Below are 25,689 nucleotides of genomic sequence, written 5' to 3' on the forward strand. Positions count from 1 at the left end.
GTGTTGGTGAGTCACTAATTTTGTTAAAGAAAACGATGAAGAAACATCACTGTTTTGTGAAGATGAAATGCTCTTCTCTGTGCAGGTCCTTGTGTTGTATCTACCCAGGTTGGGTTCACTACAATCCTGCCATGCCAGATTACCAACCCACTAACCCAAATACCACACATCCAGTGGCGGACTGATACTGAGGTTGTGTTTGAGCGGTGGAACTCAAAGTCCTATACGGGTGAGGGATATGAGGACCGTCTGGACGTTCCTGAGAACAAGCTGCTTCGAGGAAACTGTTCCCTGATTTTGAAGAACATCAGAGAATCTGATGAGGGGATTTACAGAAGCTATCAGTTAGTCACACATGCGAATCTGTCTGTAGAGTTGAGACTGATCGAGAGCGTGAAAATTTTGGTGGATGGTGAGTGACTGAACATCTCTAAGATTATAATTCTAACACATTACATATATAATCATGTGCAGTGTAAATTATTCAGTGTTTGAAGCTAAGCAAAGTCATTTTGCAAAGAAAAAATGATTAGATTTTTGCAACAGCAGCATGAGCATTGTGCATAGTGTTTTTTTTTTGACATGCTTTCACATCTTATTAATTTAGTAAGTTTGTCCTTCACAGTTTGTAGATTACACAATAATTCTAACCCAATTCACTCTTTCTTTCTGGGGACCAAAGAAGCACCAACAAAGCCACCAATCTCAAGTAAGCAAATATTAACCCTCAAACTAAAATCTACTAATTGTTAACCGTATACACTAGAGGTCGACCGATTCATTGGTTTTGCTGATTAATCAGCACTAATAGTTGATTGCTGGAACTATTAGTAAAAATCCATACCGATAGTTTTTCCAGCTCGCGTCCGTTTCTGGTGCAGCTGAGAAGTTCAGCTGTCATTACGAGAGCGGCCTCTAGAGGCGAATAACTGACAGTTTGTTTTTACACGTGAGATGATGCGCTGCACAGAGAGACTATATTATAATATTATATATTTTATATAATCGGTTGATTAAATGGTTATCAGCAAGTAGGATCCAATCCAGCCATCACTATCAGAAAAAATTCACTAATCAGTCGACCTTTAATAAACACACTTCTGTAAGTCATCAAAACACCATTAAATACTCATCATAAAGTGATGGAATTTCTGAATTGTCTCTATCCAGATGATGCATTATTGGATGCTTCTTATCCTCTGCTGATGTTCCTGCTTCTCCTCATGTGTTAAGCAGATGAGGAAACGCACACAAAGACAAACTCAGACATGTGCTGCTGGCTGTGGCTTCTGAAGAAGCTTCTGTGTTGGATATGTGTTGCCATTCTGAATTTCTCAGTTTTACTATAAATAGCACTTTATAAGTTTGGGAAAAGATTAAAACCATCTGAGATGTGAGGAAAGTGTTAGCACACAGCCTCACCGGCTAATCTGCTTTAAAACAATCCAGTGTTTAGTATGGAACGGTGCAGTGTAGGAAGTATTTACTGGTGGTTCTTATGCTAATGGCCGGTGTTGTGCTAGTTACTAAGAAATAGTCACTAGTTACAGTTACTCGTTACTTCATTCAAAACTGAATTACTTTGTTGATTATTTACACCAAAAAGTAATGCGTTACTGTTAAAAGTAACTTTTTAGTTACTTTTTTAAAAAACGTTCTTTAATGTTCCCATTAATGCCCTTTTATGTGTTATAGTCTACAAACACACAACTGACTTAAACACACAGTCATTTTTAAACACTATTTTATAAGTCAGGGCAGCACAAACTGAATATATCACAAGGATTTCTGAAATAAACAACAAAACAAGCTGAATAATATATTCACAATCAAAAACTAAAGTGGCTTCTGCTGTTGTGTTGAGCTCTTAAACATGTTCCTTTTACAGTTTAAGTATGAAAACTATTAACAATGTAGAACAGAACACCAGGTTAGCTTCTAGCTTCTAGCATGGAGTTTCTGGAGGAGCTTCAACAGATTGGAGTTGCTGTTTATCACAGTAGATACGAGCTTTGAACCAGAAAGACACAGTTACATTTGACTAAAAAGTTTTTGTCTTTATGCTCAACTAAAGTGAAATAATGATCATATTTCCACTTTGAGAAACTCGTCTTGCTCTCGCCTCGACACGCCATTACTGCCGCACAGACCTGATTAAATAGAGACACGCCCACAGTGCATCCTCTTCCTGTTTACAGTGGTTCATCCACCAATCCTACAATGCATCACTGCTGTAAATAGGTTAGACTGTAGTCTACACTTCAGCCCAAATTTATTCATTTAAAAAGTAATGCACTAACGCACCATACGGTAACGGTAACGAGTTACTTTATTTAAAAAGTTACAGTATTAGTTACTGTCAAAAGTAACTGCGTTACATTAATGCGTTACTGCTCAACACTGCTAATGGCGTTAGCATGACTTACTGCACATTTCTGGAACAAGTTAATGACTGGTAAGGGACATGTAAAGGACAGGTTTGTGCAATCGCTTTGTTTATTTCTATAGCTTCTATGTTTGTTTGCTAGTTATAATATGACTGCTAGCTAGCCTGGATATCACAATAAGCAACAATGAAAAAGCTGAAAGAACAATCATTAGTCTGGATATCGAGTTGGAAATAAAAACAACACAAAAGCACATGATTCTAAAAAAGAAATACAAAATCTGCAATTGTATCTCAAGATTCGTTCACTATATACTAATGCAGTATTGATATGGATGATGTCATGACTGGTGTTTCTGAGCCTGTGATTAACATCGTTTCATTAAATTGAAGTAAAGATTATAGTTAACAGATGCTCTTGTTGCCTGCGATCGGATAACTTCCCTTTGAATCATCTTTATTAAATAGCATGTTTCAGTAGCAGCTGTGACTAAAGGCTGGAGTTTAGCAAATAACAGCGACGGCATTATTACAGTAGAGATCACAATATAATGCATATAGAGATTAACATACCTCCAGTGATCAGTGTAGATTCACCTGCTTATGCATGAGCTTTATAACCAGTGAGATATTTATTTATTTTACATTTTTATTCCTGATCATTATCGGGAGCAGGGTCTTCCATATTGTGAAGAATTCATGAAATTAATAATATTATTTTTATGTGTATTTTATTGTACTGTATTATTTTTATGTGTATTTTATTGTAATGTAGTTTTTTTATATATGTTTCCATCACTACAGCATTTAAAAGCAATAGAATCCTGAACAATAATATACAATACTATACATATGGATATTTTGAAATATTCAGTCATTTGACTGAATGAATGGTCCATTTTTTGCATGATTGGAAATAAAACATTAAAAATGAGCAAAAAATCTTTAATATAAATCATCTTTTGGTCATTGATGTATTAATGATTTAACTAGATTCATTCAATTGCTTCTACACATTTCACACACACACACACGCACACGCGCACACGTGCATTTTAAAATAATGCTTATTTTATTTTTCTTCTGTTTTAAGTTCTTACAATTTACTCCTTTTTTTATGATATTTTATATTTTACTATTTTTATGTTTATGTACTTTTATTTTGCACTTTGTTCAGCACCCAACTTCTACCTGGTAGATGTTAGGTGCTATATAAATAAAGATTAATTTATTGTTTGATTTATGGAATTTATTGAACTAATTTGGTTTGTAGAAAAGCTTCACCACTAACCACATGTGAAAAAAGAAAAAATCACTTTCAATTACACCAGTCTGTAAAATATTAATCATCATATCTGCATCTCAGCATATTCCATATTTACCTGTTTAATGTTTCAAAAAAACACCATTTATTGCACATAATAGGGACTCGATACCATCATTTGGGCACCTCAGTATCAACACTAGTGACAAATAACCAGCCTCAAAAGAGAAGTGAATTAAAACCAATTTTATTTGAAATAAATAAATAATAATACCTTTGTATCAAACTGTAACAAAGACCTACAGGGAACACGTAACATTTTTAATGTTGGGGGGAAGAAATTATAAATATATATTTGTATTAAATAATAATAATTATATATATATATATATATATATATATATATATATATATATATATATATATATAATAAAAAAAACTGAAGTAAAACAATGAAAATATATTCAAATGTTTTTATCTTTTCATTGAAATGTAACAAAATGTAACAAAAAACTACCAGGAAAAGGTTACATTTAGATTTAAGAAAAAAAATATACAGTGAGGGAAATAAGTATTTGAACACGCTGCTATTTTGCAAGTTCTCACACTTAGAAATCATGGAGGGGTCTGAAATTGTCATCGTAGGTGCATGTCCACTGTGAGAGACATAATCTAAAAAAAAAAAACCAAAAATCACAATATATGATTTTTTAACTATTTATTTGTATGATACAGCTGCAAATAAGTATTTGAACACCTGAGAAAGTCAATGTTAATATTTGGTACAGGAGCCTTTGTTTGCAATTACAGAGGTCAAACATTTCCTGTAGTTTTTCACCAGGTTTGCACACACTGCAGGAGGGATTTTGGCCCACTCCTCCACAAAGATCTTCTCTAGATCAGTCAGGTTTCTGGCCTGTCGCTGAGAAACACGGATTTTGAGCTCCCTCCAAAGATTCTCCATTTGGGTTTAGGTCTGGAGACTGGCTAGGCCACGCCAGAACCTTGATATGCTTCTTACAGAGCCACTCCTTGGTTATCCTGGCTGTGTGCTTCAGGTCATTGTCATGTTGGAAGACCCAGCCTCGACCCATCTTCAATGCTCTAACTGAGGGAAGGAGGTTGTTCCCCAAAATCTCACAATACATGGCCCCGGTCATCCTCTCCTTAATACAGTGCAGTCGCCCTGTCCCATGTGCGGAAAAACACCCCCGAAGCATGATGCTACCACCCCCATGCTTCACAGTAGAGATGGTGTTTTAGGGATGGTACTCATCATTCTTCCTACTCCAAACACGTTTAGTGGAATTATGACCCAAAAGTTCTATTTTGGTCTCATCTGACCACATGACTTTCTCCCATGACTCCTCTGGATCATCCAAATGGTCATTGGCAAACTTAAGACGTGCCTGGACATGTGCTGGTTTAAGCAGGGGAACCTTCCGTGCCATGCATGATTTCAAACCATGACGTCTTAGTGTTTTACCAACAGTAACCTTGGAAACGGTAGTCCCAGCTCTTTTCAGGTCATTGACCAGCTCCTCCCGTGTAGTTCTGGGCTGATTTCTCACCTTCCTTAGGATCATTGAGGCCCCACGAGGTGAGATCTTGCATGGAGCCACAGTCCGAGGGAGATTGACAGTCATGTTTAGCTTCTTCCATTTTCTAATGATTGCTCCAACAGTGAACCTTTTTTCACCAAGCTGCTTGGCAATTTCCCCGTAGCCCTGTCCAGCCTTGTGGAGGTGTACAATTTTGTCTCTAGTGTCTTTGGACAGCTCTTTGGTCTTGGCCATGTTAGTAGTTGGATTCTTACTGATTGTATGGGGTGGACAGGTGTCTTTATGCTGCTAACGACCTCAAACAGGTGCATCTAATTTAGGATAATAAATGTAGTGGAGGTGGACATTTTAAAGGCAGACTAACAGGTCTTTGAGGGTCAGAATTCTAGCTGATAGACAGGTGTGCAAATACTTATTTGCAGCTGTATCATACAAATAAATAGTTTAAAAATCATACATTGTGATTTCTGGATTTTTTTTTAGATTATGTCTCTCACAGTGGACATGCACCTACAATGACAATTTTAGACCCCTCCATGATTTCTAAGTGGGAGAAATTGCAAAATAGCAGCGTGTTCAAATACTTATTTTCCTCACTGTATATAACTGAAGTAACTATTATTTTCATTATACTTTTAATAATTGCACAGCTATTTGAGAAGCACCGATTTCTGAGTTAAACTTCCTGTTTAATGATGAACACACCCACTATATCATCATTTTCACTTTCACTGCATAAGATGTGGCAAAAGTCCACACAACCCACTTATGTTTTTAAAATACTCAAGTAAAGATTCAAGTACTGATTATACTTTTTTACTCAAGTGAAAGTAAAGAAGTTTGGGGTCTGACATGTACTTAAGTAAAAATGTGCCTTTATTTCTACGTGTTTTAGTGTCAAACTGGTAACTGGACCTCACATCATATTAATATTTGGGCTGTCAATCGATTAAAATATTTAATTGCAACTTAATTGCACATTTTAAACTGTTTTAAATGAGTCTCCAGTGCTTCTATTGTGTAATAGTCTGAGGTAAAGCTGTAACCGTTTTTACAAATTAAAGTTCTGTGTTTTCTAACAAGTTGTAATATTAATAATTTCACTCTGCTGTAAAGTTCATGTGAGAAGTAAAAAGTACCTTTACATGTTACAGTGACGTTCCATCTAAACATTTCAATATATCATTATATATATATATATATATATATACAGTGGCCTCCACAATTATTGGCACCCCTGTTTAAGATGTGGTCATGGACTTCTAAAAATTCTCCTTTTTTTAAAACAACATAGAACCCAAATGCAAAAAAAGAGAAAAATCCAACCTTTCATTTAAGTACATTACTTTGGTGGTAAAAAAATCACACATTTAGAAAAAAAAAAAAAAAAAAACTTGAAATCATGTGTGCCACAATTATTGGCACCCCTGATGTTAATACTTTGTACAACCTCCTTTTGCCAACAAGACAGCACTTAATCTCCTCCTATAACATTTCACAAGATTGGAGAACACAGAGAGAGGATTTTGACCATTCTTCTTTGCACAATCTTTCTAGATCATCCAGTGTCCTGGGTCCTCTCTTATGCACTCTTCTCTTTAGCTCGCCCCACAGGTTTTCGATTGGGTTGAGGTCTGGGGACTGAGATGGCCATGGGAGGACCTTGAGTTTGTGACTGCTGAACCACTTTTGTGTAGATTTTGCCACATGTTTTGGATCATTATCCTGCTGAAAGACCCAATGACGACCCATCTTCAGCTTTCTGGCAGAGGCCATCAGGTTTTTATTTAAAATATCCTGGTACTTCAAAGCGTTCATAATGCCATGCACCCTAACAAGGTTCCCAGGGCCTTTGGAAGAGAAACAGGCCCACAGCATCACAGATCCTCCACCATACTTCACGGTGGGCATGAGGTGCTTTTCGGCATACTCATCTTTTGTTTTACGCCAGACCCACTTAGAGTGTTTGTTGCCAAAAAGCTCAATCTTAGTCTCATCTGACCAAAGCACACGATCCCAGTTGAAGTCCCAGTACCGCTTAGCAAACTCCAGGCGTTTACGTTTGTGAGTGTTAGTGAGAAAAGGCTTTTCCTTGCATGCCTCCCAAACAGCTTGTTGGCATGTAGAGAGCGTCTGATGGTTGTTTTGGAGACTCTGTGACCCCAAGATGCCACTCTTTGATGCAATTCTGTGACGGTGAGCTTGGGAAATTTTTTTACTTCTCTTACCATCCTCCTCACTGTGCGTTGTGGCAAGATAAACTTGGGACCTCTTCCAGCCTTGTTTGTCACTGTTCCAGTTGTTTTAAACTTCTTAATGATTCCTCTGACTGTAGATACCGGCAAGTTAAGGCGAGTGGCTATTTTCTTGTAGCCATTGCCTGACTTATGAAGGTCGACACACATCTGCCTTACTTGAATGGTGTGTTCTCTTGTCTTTGCTTGTTGACAAATGGGTAAGAGAATTAGGCCTCTGTGTCACGTCATATTTATACCCCAGGGAAACAGGAAATCATGAATTACTAATTAAAAGTCCCTAGATACCCTGACCAACCTTAGCAACTACAGAAAAATATATAAAAAAAAAAATTTTTTCTAAATGTGTGATTTTTTTACCACCAAAGTAATGTACTTAAATGAAAGGTTGGATTTTTCTCTTTTTTTGCATTTGGGTTCTATGTTGTTTTTAAAAAAAGGAGAATTTTTAGAAGTCCACGACCACATCTTAAACAGGGGTGCCAATAATTGTGGAGGGCACTGTATATATATATATATACACAGTATATAAGATCAATTTTATTCTACATGGTTTTTACATTTTCAGCATCTTTGCAAAAAGTCCTTATCTGGAACAAATTCCAGTTCTTATCTAACATGGACATGTTCCTCTGATGTTTCCACTCAAAAGTGAAGGAGACATGAACATAAAAGAAGAGAGATGAGGATGATGTGTGGTTGATGACTTTTCACTCCTGCACTCACCTATTAATCTTTCATAAAAACTAACTTCAGCTGTTTCTTAGGAAAAACAAAAAAACAAAAACAAATGTTAAACACCTTCAGAGACCTGCATCTGTTAAATCAACCTAATATACTTCATACTTAATGCTATAGATTTGGACTATGAGAGTCTGCGGTATGAACTACAGTGGGTACGGAAAATATTCAGACCCCCTTAAATTTTTCACTCTTTGTTATATTGCAGCCATTTGCTAAAATCATTCAAGTTTATTTTTCTTCCTCATTAATGTACACACAGCACCTCATACTGACAGAAAAACACAGAATTGTTGACATTGTTGCAGATTTATTAAAAAAGAAAAACTGAAATATCACATGGTCCTAAGTATTCAGACCCTTTGCTCAGTATTTAGTAGAAGCACCCTTTTGATCTTAAACAGCCAGGAGTCTTTTTGGGACCCAAGTCTCCTGCTTGTTTGTGGTTTGAAAGTTTGATCCTAGGAAACAATAATCTGTAAAGGGGTAGGAAGAAGGGAAAAGAAAAGGAAGATAAATGGAATGATACGTGTTGTCACTCTCTGTCTCTCCAGATTGAAAGGTTGCTTTATTGGCGGGACAAAATAAAAAATATTTAGTGCCAATGCTTGGCTAGCGAGTTAATAAACAAACAAAAAATAAATAATGTTACATAAAAAAATATTAAATAGGAATTTAAATTAAATAAAATGTGATTAAATAACTTGTATACTGTACTCTACATATAAGTACAGACATTTTATATCATTAATTAAAATTCACAATTTATTAATATAAATGATGAATTTGAACCTGAATGTGATTTCGATCATACAGAGTACAATAATTGCCTCAACAAATAAAAAAACATTTAACTTTTTTTTTTTTTTGCTTTTTTTTATAGACACATGACGTCATACTTCGATCAAACGACCCTTGAAACCCCTCCTTTCTCTGTTTCTGGTGTCGGCGGTTTGTGCGTCACTGTAAAGGCGTGTTATTACAGGAAGGAGGCGCTACAGATCCGCTGCACGCCAGATGTTGTGTTGATTTGCGGGATTTGATGAATGAGTGTTGTGAGTGCGGGTTTTACCGGAGAGTCATTAATAATAATAATAATAATAATAATAATAATAATAATAATAATAATAATAATAAACACATAAACGATTTTGCTGGTCGGATTTTATACGGATGTTTCCTGTTTCCGGTTTGATGGCTGTAAACAGCTCGGTGTAGTGAAGCGATGTTTCAGAGCTGCAGCATGAGTGAGTATCATTCCAACATTTATTCTCCTGAATGATGATGAAGCTTCATGTCTGGTTCCAGAACCATGTGTTTTAGACACTTTGGATTAATAGCGTTAAAACCGAAGGGGAAGAAAATGAAAGCCCCGGTGTGTGCATCAGCTCTGACCCACAACCTGCACATATTTCAATTCTGGACATCCTACAGGAGAACTGAAACGATTCCTAACTCAAATAGTAACTCAAATACAAATAAACATCTTCGTTTAGTCCATTGAACTACGCAAGGAGCTTTGTGTTTCCGACGGATTATTATTACTGCAGCACCACCCGGAACGCTATGGGCAGATAAACACACTGCAGAATGAAACAAAAGGGGAAATTTTTTTCGCTACATTAAATCAAATGCCGAATTCTGACTTTATTTCTCGCAATTCCAAGTTTATTTTTAAGCCAGATGAAGCTTTTAGGCCTCGTTCATACACCAACAGCTTCATACTTCAGACCCAGAACATCTGGTGGATGCATCAGAAATGGCAGATGTTTACAAGAAATAAAGTCACAATTGGGTAAACCTTCTTTCAGTGTGGTGGAAACAGACTTCTATTAGATTCAGGCCAAACAAACAAAGATTTGACAAAAGTTCGGGATCATTTCAAACTAAAACATAAAGAAATCACTGTTCGGTGCGTTTACTTTATTATTCTTTTATTTTTGAGTAATCTAAAATGTATTTTTATATTTTTATTTACATATTTGTATTTGCATTTTGTTAAAATATGGCAATTAAATGGGTTTAGTTTTCACAGATATTCTTGTGTACAGTTTCAGCAATAAAATGTAAATTTTTCTAAAAAGGAAACAAAAGACTTGTTTATTTTAAGAGACTCGTCATATTTTCTCTCTTCTTGAGTATTTGTTCTTGACACTGTGCTCACTGTAACCTCAGATTCTTCTTTCTGACTGAAGGAACCAGATGTGCTCTTCTGCTCTTAACGTCCATCCACCTGCATTTCTTTCTTTTCCTCTTATTCTCATTTGATTCTTTACATTTTTATTCCATTTCATGTCACAAGCCAGTCATTATCAGCCATTTTACCCTGTACTGTACTGTGTGTCGTTTATGTTGTAAATAGACTTTAAGTACACTGTTGTACTGTATGTTGTAGAAGTTAGAGGTCCAGAATTCCATTTTTTACCAAATTATTTGAACACCATAAACGTGGCAAGAAAAACAACCGCTCCCGAACGATCGTTCGTACCATGAATTTGTTCGTAAGTTGTTTCTGTGTTTGTTATTGACTACGCATATCTCCTAATGATGCAAGAGCTAAAACTATCAAATAAAGAAAATATACTAAAACTAATTGAAATACTGTATACAATATTTTGTATTAAGTAATAATAATAAAAAATGTACTGGCCCAAGTCCAGTGCTCATCATGTAGACTCGTTACGACTATCTCACAGAGGCTCTGCTCCATTTTTTATTTTTCCAACTTGACGAATTTCACACTTTGGAGACAGGTTTGTTCGTGGACTTCACTGGACTTGTTGATACTGATTGTTCTGTCTTTGTTTTATTGTAAAATGTGTTCATTCTACTATTCTGAGAAATGTTTGTCCTTTTCCTCTCTGTCTTGAGGACTGCTTATTGTGTTGGTGAGTCACTCATTTTGTTAAAGAAAACGATGAAGAAACATCACTGTTTTGTGAAGATTAAATGCTCTTCTCTGTGCAGGTCCTGTGCATTCCCTGGTTGGGAATCCAAATACCGCACATCCAGTGGCGGACTGATACTGAGGTTGTGTTTGAGCGGTGGAACTTGGTGTCCTGAATGGGTGAGGGATATGAAGACCCTGTGGACGTTCCTGAGGACAAGCTGCTTTGAGAAAACTGTTCCCCGATTTTGAAGAACGTCAGAGAATCTGATGAGGGGATTTACATTTAAATCCGTCTGTAGAATGGAGACTGATCGAGAGCGTGGAAATTTTGGTGGATGGTGAGTGACTGAACGTCTCTAAAATAATAATAACACATTACATATATAATCACATGTGCAGTGTAAATTAATCAGTGTGTGAAGGTAAGCAAAGTCATTTTGGAAGGAAAATGTCATTAGATTTAGAACAGCAGCATGAACATTGTGCATAGTGTTTTTTTTTTTAACATGCATTAACAGCTCAGTAACTGTTTGTCCTGTACAGTTTGTAGATTACACATGAATTCTAACCCAATTCACTCTTTCTTTCTGGGGACCATTGAAGCACCAACAAAGCCACCAATCCCAAGTAAGCAAATATTAACCCTCAAACTAAAATCTCAAAGAACTAATCATTAACCTTATACACTAAAGGTTGACTGATTGGTTGGTTTTGCTGATTAATCAGAAACTGATATTCGATTACATCAGCAAAAATCCATTTTCCAGCTTGCGTCCGTTGCAGGAGCAGCCGAGAAGTTCAGCTGTCATTACGAGAGCGGCCTCTAGAGGCGAGTAACTGACGGCATGCACTGTTTGTTTTTACATGTGAGATGACGTCCTGCACAGAGAGAGCTATATTATATTTGTTATTTATCATTTATTAATTAATATATTTATGTTTAATTAATGTAGCATTTCATGAATCAGCACCTTTTTCTATTTTTTTTTATATAAAGTTCATCAGTATTTTACATAGTGTGTTATGTTTTAGGTTTTGTTTTTAATACATTATAAATCAGTTGATTAATTGGTCATCAGCAAGTACGATCCGATCCAGCAATCACTATTGGTAAAATTCACTAATCGGTCGACCTTTAATACACACACTTCTATAGGTCATGCTGTATAAGATCGGCAAAGTGATGGAGTTTCTAAATTGTCTCTATCCAGATAATGCACTGAAGTTCCTGCCTCTCCTCAAGTGTTAAACAGATGAAGAAACACACGCAAAGACAAACTCAGACATGTGCTGCTTGCTGTAGCTGCTGAAGAAGCTTCTGTGTTGTATGTGTTACCCTTCTGAATTTCTCAGTTTCACTATAAATAGCACTTTATCGGTTTGGGAGAAGATTAAAACTCTGATATGTGAGGAAATCGTTAGCACACAGCCTCACCGGCTAATTTATGAATTCCACAGTACTGAAAATCCACCGTCCTGGAGGAACAAAATCTGCCAATCAGAATGCCCTATCCAATGCTCTGGGTTGTGATTGGCTTCTGGCTACGATGCATGCAGTGTTGGAGATGGGAAGCATCATTCGGACATCACGCAGCCAGCCAGCCTCCCAGTTCATCGCGTGTTGCTGTACCGAGTAGTTCTTTCGCTTTGCTATCACTGTAAATGTGTAATTTTTTTCGGCAAGCCCTACGATGTCGCCCAAACGCTCTGCACCTTCTAAGGCTTCTGGCAAGGAACCTAAGCGCCAGCGGAAGGTTATGACCCTCCATGAGAAGGTCAAATTGCTTGATATGCTTGCAGAAGGAAAACCCTTTGCTGCCGTAGCACGCCATTACGGACTAAATGAGTCGACTGTTCGCTACATAAAGAAGGGCGAAGCCAACATCAGGAGTACCGTAGCAGTCACTTGCATCCAGAATGCTAAGAGGACGGCAACTAAACGTAACAAGTACATTGTAAGGATGGAAGCAGCACTGGGCATTTGGATAAAGGATTGCAGGAAGAAAAACATTCCGTTAGACACCAATGTCATCAGGGAGAAGGCCAGGCAACTTTATGAACAATTAGCTGGAGAAGCATCTGCCCAAAGTCATGCCGAGGATGACCCACAACCAGGAACATCAAAGGCACCAGAAGAGCACATTACATTTCATGCCAGCAAGGGCTGGTTTGATAGATTCCAGAAGAGATTCCAGCTCAAGAGTGTACCCCTGCATGGGGAAGCAGCATCAGCGGACGTGGAAGGAGCCAAGAAGTACCCCAGGACGTTAAAGAAATCATTCGCTATCATTGAAGACAATGGATATTTGCCAGAACAAGTTTTCAATATGGATGAGACTGGCTTGTTCTGGAAAAAGATGCCATCCAGGACTTTCATAATGAAGGATGAAGCCCGAACCCCCGGATTCAAAGCTCAGAAGGATCGAGTGACATTAATACTGTGTGGCAATGCTGCTGGGTTCTTAATGAAGCCAGCATTAATTTATAAATCTGCAAACCCCAGGGCCCTGAAAAGAAAAAAGAAAAACCTTCTGCCAGTCCACTGGATGCACAACCCTAAAGCTTGGATAACAGAAGCCCTTGTATCAGACTGGTTCTTCCATTGTTTCATCCCTGCAGCCAAAATGTACCTCAGGGAAAAAGGGCTGCCTTTCAAAGTTCTTCTAGCCATGGACAATGCTGTCAGGCACCCACTAGATTTATCATACGAAGGGGTACAGATTGTGTTCCTCCCAGCCAACACAACATCCCTCATTCAGCCTTTAGATCAAGGCTTCATTCGCACCTTTAAGGCGTTGTATACTAAGAACTTGATGCAGCACCTCGTCGAGGCCATGGACTCGTGCAGCAATTTTTCGTTGAAGGAGTTTTGGCGTCAGTTCACCATCGAAACCTGTCTTCAAGTCATACAAAGGGTCCTGCAGGAATTGAAACCAGAAACGCTAAATGCATGCTGGAAGAAGCTGTGGCCAGAATGCGTCCATGATCACAAGGGCTTTTCTCCGGAGGAAACGCAGCATTCAGCGGTTGAGAAGGCTGTCAAGCTAGCGAAGATTCTAGGAGGAGAAGGTTTTGACGACATGACCACAGAAGACGTGAATTTCCTCATCGATGCCCACTCGGACCCACTGACAGACGAGGATTTGGCAGAGCTAATGAAATCTGCAGGTGAGGAGGAAGAGGAACAAGGTGATCCATCACAGGAGGAGGAGGAAGAGGACGAAGGCCTTTCGCTAGAAAGACTGGAAATAATGATGAAAACAGCAAAAGAACTGCAGGGGATGGCTGAACTATGGGATCCCTCTATGGTTCGGATTATGCAATTCAAGAATGCGATTGATTCTGCAATGCAGTCTTACAAATCCCTTTTCGCCACCATGAAGCAACAACGCCAGCAATTACCCATCACAATGTTCTTTCAAACTGTGAATAAGACTTCAGATGACCCCCCACAAAAACACATGCCAGCCTCGGATTCATCTCTTAATTCGCCTGATGATTTTCCACCTTTGAAAGAACAATAACATTTCTATTGTGTAGCTCCGCTGTATTTGTACGCTAATTTGGCAATGTACATACCAAAAGAAATGAGTAGCAATACAGATTGTTTATTGGTTGGAATGTCCTCTGACATTAAAAAAAGGCGGAGTTAAAGACTTACATCAGCAGATTTAGCCAATGAAAGTAAAGAATATGGTGATGTATCTTTAACTCCGCCTCTCTTTTGATGTCATTGGACATGTCAACCAATAAACAAGCAAAGAAACTACGCGTAGGCTACGCTACTACACAACTGTACAGTAAATGTACTCACTATAAATGTGAAACAGTGTAATGTATTTCCACCAATTTACACAAAATTCATCCGCTATATTCTTGCAAATGTTTCCTGTGTGTTTAAAGTGTGTGGGAGGATGATTTACAGCTTAAACACTAAAAGAAAAAGTTGGGGGTGGCGTCTATTTATCGTGGGGTTTTTTGGTTTATCGCGAGCGGTTTCGAAACGTAACCACGTAAACGGGGGATTACTGTTTTTTATTTCAGCGTATGTGCATCTTATTGTACTGTGAATGTAATTATTTTATAACAGTGTGACTGTTTTATATCCGTTTCCATCACTACAGCACTTAACAGCAATACTGTCCTGAACAATTATATACATTTCTATACATATGGATATTTTTTTTAATATTCAGTCATTTGACTGAATGAATGGTCCATTTTTTTTGTATGATTGAAAATAAAACATTAAAAATGAGCAATAACTCATAGTGGGGAAATTTCTCTGTTAGAGCAGCAAAGAAAAAATAAATGCAAATATATAAAAGAATAGACAAATACTATAGTATAGAGTATAAACACAACACAATGCAAATAAGGAAAAAAAAGAGACCACTAGTAATTGGTTACGCACATATTGCAGGTAATATTACACACAGGTAAACAATATATACACATATATATGTATATGCAGGTTTGTGTGTAACTGAAACAATACAGTGAAAATATATTCACATGTTTTTCAGTGCAAACACACAATGAAAACTAAATGTCTCAAAAAAGTACCAGAAAAAGTTTACATTTAGACTTTGAAGAAAAATAAAATGCAACTGAAGTAACAATTATTTTCAGTCTTTTAACAGTTTTGCAGCACTTTGAGAAGCACCGCCAACAGGTGAACTTCTGAACAGCAGCGTATGAAATAACCAATTCAACAAAATATCATATGGTTGAAGTTTTTCCAGTACTGGTACACCGCGTTCCTTTAGCACATAAGTTCCTTTAGTTCATTATTTTAATATCGCTCTCTTTCCTTACGGCAGTGACGACTGTTCCAGGGTACTGAAACCATCCAAGTTGAGCCAAACCCCACTAATCAACCTGATTACCATGTTGGAACATTTTAATAATATTTTGATATAAACATGATTTGCACTTAGTGTTTACTTTGTTACATGTAAAAGATTTCTGAGATAAACTTCCTGTTTAATGATGACCACACCCACTATATCATCATATTATTATACTGCACGATTTATATCACACAATTTCCATCAAAGTTTAGTAACATAACTTTTTTTACTCGTCAAGGTTTGGCTGAAATGAGGATGTGCTCCATCAGCACCATGCAGTCCAGAACTCCCCTAAAACAGGAAGGTGAAGTGGTGAAGTGTAGCACAAGACGTGTGTGAGAACAAAAGGAAACTGAGCACAAGCTCAAAACTTTCTCTGGAGCTCCAGGGATCGAGTAAAACCCACCTAATCCTCACCGTTAGTGTGTTGATGTAGACTTTTGACAGTGTTGCCAAATGTTTTATATTTAACCCTTAATCTTTAAATCACACTAAAATAAATGTTCTTCATCCTCTGAATCTCTGAATCACTTGAACTTCAGCCTGCATGTGTAATGTTTAATGTAAATTTGCAATGCTTGTTAAAACAAATAGATCATATTTTTGAGTTATTTTATATCTGTAATTTGGTGACACGGTGGTCATTTGTCGGTTATTAATGTGGCACACGTCTTGCTGTGACGGTGCAAAACCTGTGCAACCGAGTGTAGTTACTGCATGTTATTTTTAAAGATCAGTACCAGCGCACTCCTTCTCCATTCCTCAGGCATCTTCTCACCTTCCTGAATCTGGTTAAAAACTCCACTGCATCTCTCCTAAACATCTCCACGCTTCTACCGGTATGTCATCTGGTCCAACTGACTTTCCATTCTTCATCCTCTTAATTACTGCTCTCACGTCCTCCTTACTAATCCTATCCACTTCCTGCTTCACCATCTCTATATATTAATACAAAACAAATGTCAAATGTTGTTCTCTAATGAATGTATCCAGGCTGAAGATCCACATATAGAACACAAGCAGAGAAAAGATGATGATCATGAATGTGTCTGTTCTCAGTCATGTTCTCATCACTGACTCCCTCTGTCTCATCCACATTAACCCCAAACTTCTTACTGCCTTCTGCCTGCTTACTGTGAGCTTCAGAAACTAGTCCACGTCTGTGGTGTGTGAGAGAGAGAGGAAATGATCCACCAGTGGTTCGAAAAGCTGCACAATGACAGGAAACATGCTGATGTGCTGAAAATGGTGCAGTGAGAAGAATATTGATCATGTCACCAAATGAATAGATTAGAACTAAAGTAACAAGTCTGTTTTGACAATGTGAGAAGTAGAAAGTACAGACATTTGTGTAAAAATTTTACGAGTGAAAGTAAAAAGTTAAATAAATAAATAGTGAAGTAAAACATTGATACAAGAAAAATCTACTTAAGTACAGTAACCAAAATACTTTCTAACTTCCCGTCTCTGCCACCATAAGAGATCTATATGTAAGTGATGTAGGTGTGTGCATAAAAAGTTGTCTGACACAGTTACAGCACTGATACCAGGTCATTATTAAAGGAAAAAACACAGTGTAAGCGTGATGAGTCTGGAGCAGGCTATCATTCGTGTACAAGGTGGAGAAATACATCATTAAATATAAATACCATGTTCAAAACCAAAATGAAAAATCAATCACAGCAGCAATCTTGACTCAAATTCTAAATGTGAACAAAATATATTTATTATAAAAATAAATTATAACATGAACAAAATCACAGGTTCAAATTATACTTGACAACTTCAGAAATTGAAAAGTCTCCAGTGCTTGTGTTGTGCAATATTTAATGCTGTAACAGTTTTGAATGCTTAATATTTTGTGGTTTTTAACAAGACATGCTCCTCTGATGTTTCCATTTAGAAGTGAAGGAGACATAAACATAAAAGAAGAGAGATTAGGATGACGTGTGGTTGATGACTTTTCACTCCTGCACCAGCTACAGGGGAAAAAAGGAAAAAAATTCAATATTACTCACAAAAAAAAAAAAAACAACACATCTGGAATAACTAAAATATCTGAGGGCAGTTGAAGAAACGCAGCACTCACCTATTAATCTTTTATAAAAACTTTCTTCAGCTGTTTTTTTTTAGGAAAAAAAAAAAACAAATGTTAAACACGATATCAGAGACCTGAATTTGTTAAATCAACCTAATATGCTTCATACGTAATGCTCTAGGTTTGGACTATGAGTGTGTGTGAGGCATGAAGTAAATATAACTGGAGAATTCAGAAGCAGAACTTGGTGGTACTTTTTCTCAGTGAATTGTATGAATATTAATCTCTCACCTCTGCTATATGAAATATCATGTTGAATCTCTTCAGGTTTTTCTTTAGTGGAAAAAAAAGAAGAAAATATTACAGAAGTGAAGAAAAGTAATAGTGTATGGCAAATTCAAATATTGCTCAATCAGCGAATCCTAAGATTGGCCTCATTGTTCCTGTCCTGCTACTGACCTGAGTACAGGTCCTCTTCTCAATGTTCAAACTTTCTAACTGCTAAAACTCTTCACAAGATCTTGAAGAACTTATAAGAGCTGTATTTCTGACAAAGCAGATACTTAAGAATCCTTCCATTAATGTTTAATAATCAGCAGACTTCACCATATAAACAGTGTCCTAACCCCTCTCATCATCATGTGCAGCTTCAGCTGGACAAGTTTCAGTGAAAGAGCGACTATTCAACACATTCTGACCAATCACAATCCAGAATCCACGTACCATAGACTGAGAGCTCGATGCTCTCCAGTAAAACCCATTTCGTAGTGCTGGCTCTCTTCCTGCGCTTCACAGACATGTAACTCTCGTAGACGCCTGTATCCAAGAGTCTGACGTTCATCAGCACCAGAGAACAGTTTCCTTTAAGAAGGTTGTCCTGAGGAACATCCACACGGTTCTCATATCCCTCACCCTCATACATCTTCACACCTTTTCTCTCAAACACCGTCTCAAAAAGAGTGCTCCACTGAACATGTGGAGTTTGGACCGTGATGTTTCTCCACTGGCACGGCAGGATCACTGTGGAACCCACTGGAGCTGATATGATCTGAGACTCTACTAGGAGGAAAACTGCAGAGAAATAACAGGGATTTAAGCAACTTTTACTCAATTCATTCACGTGAACACGTCTCCGGCTTTTATTTCGGTGAAAGGGGACACGTACCTGCACTGAAGAAGCAGATGATGCTAATATAATGTGTGGAGATCATGATGTTCAGGAGTTGCTGGAGTTTTGTGTGGAGATTTTCTAAAATAGACAAACAAAAGCAGGCTTTGATTATACAATAGAGACACAATACAAGTGGCAAAATGTCGCACAATGGTCATTTTTCGAATCATCACACGTATTTCACTATACTGTGAGATGAAATCAAGATCACGTGCGATAAACGTGAAGGTGCAGCAGGTCATTATTAATGCATCGAAAAATCATTTACTACAGAACCCTGTACTTATAACGTGTAACTTTCATATACGCATACACAGCCTACACAATCTCACACCATTTAGTGCTTCAATAACGAACCTTTATCTATTGATTCGTGTTCATGGACATGAATTTCCCTCTTTTTTCCTGTCTGGCTCCGTCTCCATAGCAACGGAGGCAGAAGATCATGGGCAGTGTTGACAGAAATGCCAAAAGGTAAACTTTTACCCCATTTTTATAGGAGAATAACGCAGAAAATATATGGTTAATTTTAGGATTAGGATTAGGATTAGTCAATGCAGTCTCCTTAATTAACCGATTTATAATAGCGAGTAGTTTACCAAATATAAAGCGATAAAAACAAGGATAAAATGTTGAGTAAATGGTGCATTACGGTTAAAGAGTCAGTAAAAACGAGAATAAAACAATACAGAGTCTGTGGCATTGAGTGGCAGAAAGAAAAGTTGTGGAGGAACCAAAAATACTTTGTACTGAAATAAATCACATAGAAAGTCGTCCTCAGTGACACAGAAAAAAAAGAGGGAAATTTGCAAGAAATTGACAAAACTTCTTGAAGTTTTGAAAAAAATTGTAAACAGTACAAAGTTTGGAAATTCAGGAAAACTCCTTTGCATGTCTTATGCCAATAAGGGTATTATTACAAAACTTCTCTTCCTTCTTTCTGATGGTTTTACTTTCGTTTCACAGTAAATGCCCGGATATTCTGAACAATTTAATGTGTGTGTGTGTGTGTGTGTGTGTGTGTGTGTGTGTGTGTGTGTGTGTATATATATATATATATATATATATATATATATATATATATATATATATATATATATACAGTGGAATCCACTTATCTCGACCTCGGTTACCTCGACAACCCTATTAACTCGATGTTTTTGAAGTGGAACCGCCAAATTCTTTTTCTAAGCATTTTTTATCGGTTATGTTTTTTATGTCGCCGAACCCTGATATCTCGAGCACAAGGGGGGAATAATTTGCCATTTAATGTCGGTTATCTCGGTGCAGCCGCAGAAGAACTCATGAAGTGGCGGAAAAATCAAGTCTTACAGCTGCTACAGGTGTTGTTTTGTATACTGGTGAATCTCTGTTGTTAGTTAGTGCTGGTGTTCGTAGTGTTAGTAGGGGCGCGGCGCGGCTTTGGGAATTATACATCCCATTATATATATATATATATATATATATATATATATATATATATATATATCTTCTTCTTCTTTTGGCTTCTCCCACTAGGGGAAGCCACAGCGGATCATCCGTCTCCATACCCCCCTGTGCTCTACATCTGCCTCTTTCAACCCAACTACCTGCATGTCTTCCCTCACCACATCCATAAACCTCCTTCTTGGCCTTCCTCTTTTCCTCCTTCCTGGTGGCTCCATCCTCAGCATTCTCCTACTGATATACCCCATGTCCCTCCTCTGCACATGTCCAAACCATCTCAATCTCGCCTCCCTCACCTTGTCTCCAAAACGTCCTACATGCGCTGTCCCTCTAATAAACTTATTTTTAATCCTGTCCATCGTCGTCACTCACAACGAACATCTCAACATCTTCAGCTCTGCTACCTCCAGCTCAACCTCCTGTCTTTTACTCAATGCCACTGTCTCTAATCCATACAACATCTCAGGTCTCACCACAGTCCTATAAACTTTCCTTTCACTCTCACAGATACTCTTCTATCACAAATCACTCCTGCTATCACTCTTCTCCACCCACTCCACCCTGCCTGCACTCTTTCTTCACTTCTCTAACACACTCCCCATTACTTTGCACTGTTGACTTTAGGTACCTGAACTCCTCCACCTTCTTCACCTCTTCTTCCTGCAACCGCACCCCTCCACTGCCCTCCCTCTCATTCACACACATGTACTCTGTCTTACTCCTACTGACCTTCATTCCCCTTCTCTCCAGCTCATATTTCCACCTCTCCAGGCTCTTCTCAACCTGCTCCCTACTCTCACCACAAATCACAATATCATACACATCATCGTAGAGATCCCAAATGTAAACAAAGACATTCTGAATGAATGAAATAATAAATGAAGAAACAGATAAAATCAGTCTGTGGTGAACATTTCCTACACTGTAAAAAATGATTCTGTGGTCATGTAGATTTGAATTAATGTTTTTGGTTAAAATGTATTCAATATAATTGTGTTTTTGATTTTGAGGCAAATATTTAATTCATTTTCAATAAAAATTTTTGGAATAAAATCTACCCATTGCAGTTAAATAAAACTTAAGCATTATATTTATCTAATCCCAAATGGAGAGAATATTGAGTAAATTCTGATTAATGTAACCAGGCAAATTTTATTTGAAAAGCACTTCCTGTCAAAATGCTCCTTTTTAAAAAAAAAAAGAGCAGACCTACAAGACATTTGAAGAGAGTAGGCTACAGACAGTGAATTTTCATTTTCTTCCACAGTGCTCGTCTTGCAAAATTTAACTGGTTGACTTGGGTAAGAAAACTTCTTTTGTTATCACTGGGCTAGTAAGAAGAACACATGTAGTGGTATATTACAATATAAAATGAGTTATCACAGAAAAAGAGACTAAGCAGCAACACAAAGTTAGCTTGTGTTGGAAGGCTATAGTGTAATGTTGTTGCGCTATAATATGAACACAGCATCTTACATTTTTGGAAAAATTCTTATGTATCGAAGACAAACTAATTTTGAAGGATGTGGGTTAGCATTTTTACTATCATGGTTTCTAGGTCTTTTGCGTGTTAATATTATATCCTCAGTATGTTTTTATGAAATTGCGTAAATGAGTACATTGGGTTTTATTTTAAGGTTCCATAAAAAGCAATATTTGGGGTTATTGCTGGAAAAGCATCTTATATTTCAGACGGCAATTGACGCACTTCCGTTGTCTTTACTTCTGTGTGGAGATCGTCTTCCCGGGACAGGTAACGTAACTTCTCTCGGTTGTTTCGCGGTTTTATTGCAACTTGCAAATGTGAAGTTAATTTAGCTAAATCCATGTGAAGTCAGTCTATTAGCAGCTAGCACTTAAGTTAGTTAGCTAACGTCACTTTAGCAGGAGGGGAGGAATTCAAATTCAAATGGCACAAAAGCTCTCATTTTACAGCTAAATCCTACTGCACACTCCCAAGCTACTGACGCTATTTCGTGCCAAAGGTGGAGCACTTGGAAGAAGACTGGAGATCATAATGGAACTGATGCAGGTACAGTAATTTTCTAAATTAGAAGTAGCTTTGTTCCATAAGATTTCCAAATTATATGAATAAGGACATCAAACTAAATGATAGACAATTGTCCTCAGAACTGCTGCCCTATTTTAGAAAAGGAAAAACTAATAACAGCTCGTGCTTTTAAGATGCTGTTTTTTGTTTTACAAATTAATCAAAGGCAAAGCAATTTTATATGTATAGCCCATTTTACAAACATTTTGTCTCAAAGGGCTTTACATAGCATCATGACAACAGCCTCTGCACTTAGACCCTCACATTGACTGAGGAAAAACTCCCAAGAAAACACTTTTTAACAGGGTTAACCCTTTTTAATACCTCCAATCGCTTACTGTGAATCCTCCGGATAATTCACTGTTGTATTCACACATGGGGTAATTCAGAAATGACACAGACTTTGTAATATAGAGCTGTCCGGGTTAAATCCATTTAATGTCAGATTCAAACCTTTGAATTAACTTAATTCAAGGACCATATTTCCCTAATTCCTCAAGTAGCTGCTTGATCCAGATATGTGAATTTACCTTTATCTGTAAATTAAATAAATGATGATTTTTTTTCAGAATTTTATGTATCTGAATATTTTTTGGTAATGCATTGTGTAGGTCTTAAATTTACATCTGTATGGTCTTAAAATGTCTTAAAAAGGTCTAAAATTTGACTTATTGTAACCTGCATGAACCCTGTACAAAAACATCAAAATAGAGAAGAAAACAAAACAAATAACAATTTGATACCAAGATAAGATAAAATCTAATAAAATAGATTTATAAGCTACGAAAACAATAATAAATGTATTTTTTAGTAATGTAATATGCTTGCAATATATTTCTGACAGTTTTATACAAGGACAATAACAATGTAATGTTGCAGGACACTGGGAACTTAGAGGAACTTGAACAAGTCATAATGGCCATTACTGTGACCCCAAAGCCTGGAGCTTCTACAAGCAACAGCCCAAAGAACATTGGGATTGTCATAGAGGGCGTGGAAGTCATCAGAGGACTTGGAGATATTGCAAGGGCTTGCTCTGTCCTCCTTGGCTTGACCTTCGCCCTGAATCTCGATTATCCCAGACAGCTGAAGTACACCTTTGAGGTGTTCCAAAAACTTTTCTTGGAACTGGATGATTCAAAGCTTTCAAACAAAGTCCAGTCCCTCAAGAGCAAACTTCAGGCTTGAAATGAGAGTGTATTGCAGTGCAGACTTTTGTGCTACACAATGTTCATCTTCTACAGAGCTTGAGAATTGCACATTTAAAAGTGTTTTGTTTGTAAGTTGGCACTGTTTTGTCCTACGAATGTCGTGACATTTCAATTGTTGTACGTTCAAAGTACAAATGTATTTTACTCTGTTCAATTTGCACTTTTATTATTTATGTTTTGGCACATGCCATTATGGAGTATCAGCATTTTGTCCTTTTCAAAGTTCTGGTTTGAAATGCGTGAGCAAACTTCTGGCTTGAAAATGAGACTGTAGTTGCAGTGTACATATTTTGCTACACAATGTTTAGCTTCTACAGAGCTTGGGAATCGCACATCTGAAAGTGCCGTGTTTGTAAGTTAGCACTGATTTGGACTCTTATCCCACGAATGTCAGTGAGATTTCTAGTTTAAAGTACGAAATGTTTTTTACTCTGTACAAATGACACTTTTCTGCATTTGTTTTGGGACATGCACCTCTGGAGGATTTTTCTTTAATATCATTATTGATCCAATTTAGTGGCTAAGTGAAGGTGAGAAAGCATGGAATCAGGTTTATGGACATGTCACCATTCTGTATGTCATTTATTTTTGTTTTTACAAAATAGTTTATAGTCAGCATTCTGTCCTTTTCAAATGTCTGGTTTGAAATGCAAGGTCCAACTTCTGGCTTGTAATGAGACTGTGGTTGCAGTGTACAATGATGTGCTACAATGTGTCTAAAGCACAAAAGTGATTAATTGTTAATAAAATTCTTATTTGAGTATTTAAGTTCTGTACTTTCTGGGCTATATTATTCATAAGAAAGGAATATTTAGATTTAATTAATTGCATTGATTAAATTCAAATCAATGTGCAGATTAATGTAGATGATGACTCAATTATGATATGTAGAATTAAATTAATTTTTATTAGTACTATTTACACATTAGGGAGTTTAGCTTTTTCAAATCTACTCAATATTTTTGTTTAGGTTATAATTAATTCTGTACTGTTTTCTATTCAAATCTACTCATATTAAATGGATAACTATTAAGGGTCTCATTTAATTAATATTTACTTAATACCAAACCTTGTAAAATGTAATTAATAATATTGCTTGTAATCTGTTGCCTCATTTTTATTGAGTAGATATGGTGTATTTTTTTTTACAGTGTATGAGGTCTGATACATTTCCTGAGTAACATTTTTACACAACTACACAATATCAATATCATGTATCATACAGTCATCTCAGAAGAGCCTGAGTTATTATTATTCGGCTTTTCAGTATTAGTGTAGTTCAGTCTTACCTTCAGAGAAGAGAGAAGAAGAGAGAAGAGCAGAGAGGAGGAGTGAAGAGGAGCCGAGCGCGTGCTGAACTTTAAATACATTTACTTTCACTGCAATGGTTTTTGACATTATACCGAGAAGAGGAAGGAGGAGGAACTTCCTGAAAGCATGTTCTTTCTATTTCAGAAGGTCTCATTAGGACACTCACTTTCTGCCAAAACACCACAGGAACCAGGAGATGAGATTCTTACAGAACACCGGAGTTTCCTTTTTTATTCTAAAACAGATTTGTAAGTGATTATCCCGAAAACAAGGTTTGACCATATCAACTCTGATATGATGATCCTTTATGATTTGTGTATGTTATAATAAATATGAAAGCCTGTTATGTTTTTTTATTAAGTATCGCAAATGAATTATAAACTCGCAATAACCTTTTTATATATATTCAGTGGCTGAAACGTGCATTTAGTTTTTATTTAGAGAAAAATAAATAAGTAATAAAATGCCTGCAAGTTTAGAATGTATGCTTTTCTTTCTTTCATTTTCAATA

General features: G+C 37.0%; 2 protein-coding genes and 1 long non-coding RNA gene across 5 annotated transcripts; 2 read left to right on the forward strand and 1 right to left on the reverse strand.

Moving 5' to 3' along the window:
• Positions 1 to 9,186: 9,186 nt before the first annotated feature.
• On the forward strand, positions 9,187 to 15,269 carry LOC124392723 (tigger transposable element-derived protein 1-like). Of its 3 annotated transcripts, XM_046859894.1 has the most exons (5): positions 9,187 to 9,455; positions 11,176 to 11,436; positions 11,642 to 11,725; positions 12,310 to 12,423; positions 12,557 to 15,269. In XM_046859894.1, the coding sequence occupies exon 5, from the start codon at positions 12,790 to 12,792 to the stop codon at positions 14,620 to 14,622; it is 1,833 nt and encodes a 610-aa protein (XP_046715850.1). In that variant the 5' UTR covers positions 9,187 to 9,455; positions 11,176 to 11,436; positions 11,642 to 11,725; positions 12,310 to 12,423; positions 12,557 to 12,789; the 3' UTR covers positions 14,623 to 15,269. The 3 variants fall into 3 exon arrangements, with proteins under 3 accessions (XP_046715850.1, XP_046715849.1, XP_046715851.1); XM_046859893.1 differs by having other exon boundaries at positions 11,702 to 11,725; positions 12,310 to 15,269; XM_046859895.1 differs by lacking the exon at positions 11,642 to 11,725 and having other exon boundaries at positions 12,310 to 15,269.
• Positions 15,270 to 17,118: 1,849 nt separating this feature from the next.
• LOC124392989 lies at positions 17,119 to 25,280 on the reverse strand. The gene is made up of 6 exons (XM_046860319.1): positions 25,157 to 25,280; positions 19,155 to 19,238; positions 18,713 to 19,060; positions 18,281 to 18,322; positions 18,041 to 18,070; positions 17,119 to 17,930 (listed from the first exon to the last, which is right to left on the reverse strand). Exons 1-6 carry the CDS (start codon positions 25,263 to 25,265, stop codon positions 17,851 to 17,853), a joined length of 693 nt encoding a protein of 230 aa, XP_046716275.1. The 5' UTR covers positions 25,266 to 25,280; the 3' UTR covers positions 17,119 to 17,850.
• LOC124392990 lies at positions 21,311 to 24,634 on the forward strand. The gene is made up of 3 exons (XR_006927266.1): positions 21,311 to 22,359; positions 22,542 to 22,638; positions 23,536 to 24,634. It is a non-coding gene; the product is annotated as an uncharacterized LOC124392990 (long non-coding RNA).
• Positions 25,281 to 25,689: the final 409 nt, after the last annotated feature.

This window comes from Silurus meridionalis, chromosome 10 (assembly GCF_014805685.1).
Source record: "Silurus meridionalis isolate SWU-2019-XX chromosome 10, ASM1480568v1, whole genome shotgun sequence".
Taxonomy (NCBI): Eukaryota; Metazoa; Chordata; class Actinopteri; order Siluriformes; family Siluridae; genus Silurus; species Silurus meridionalis.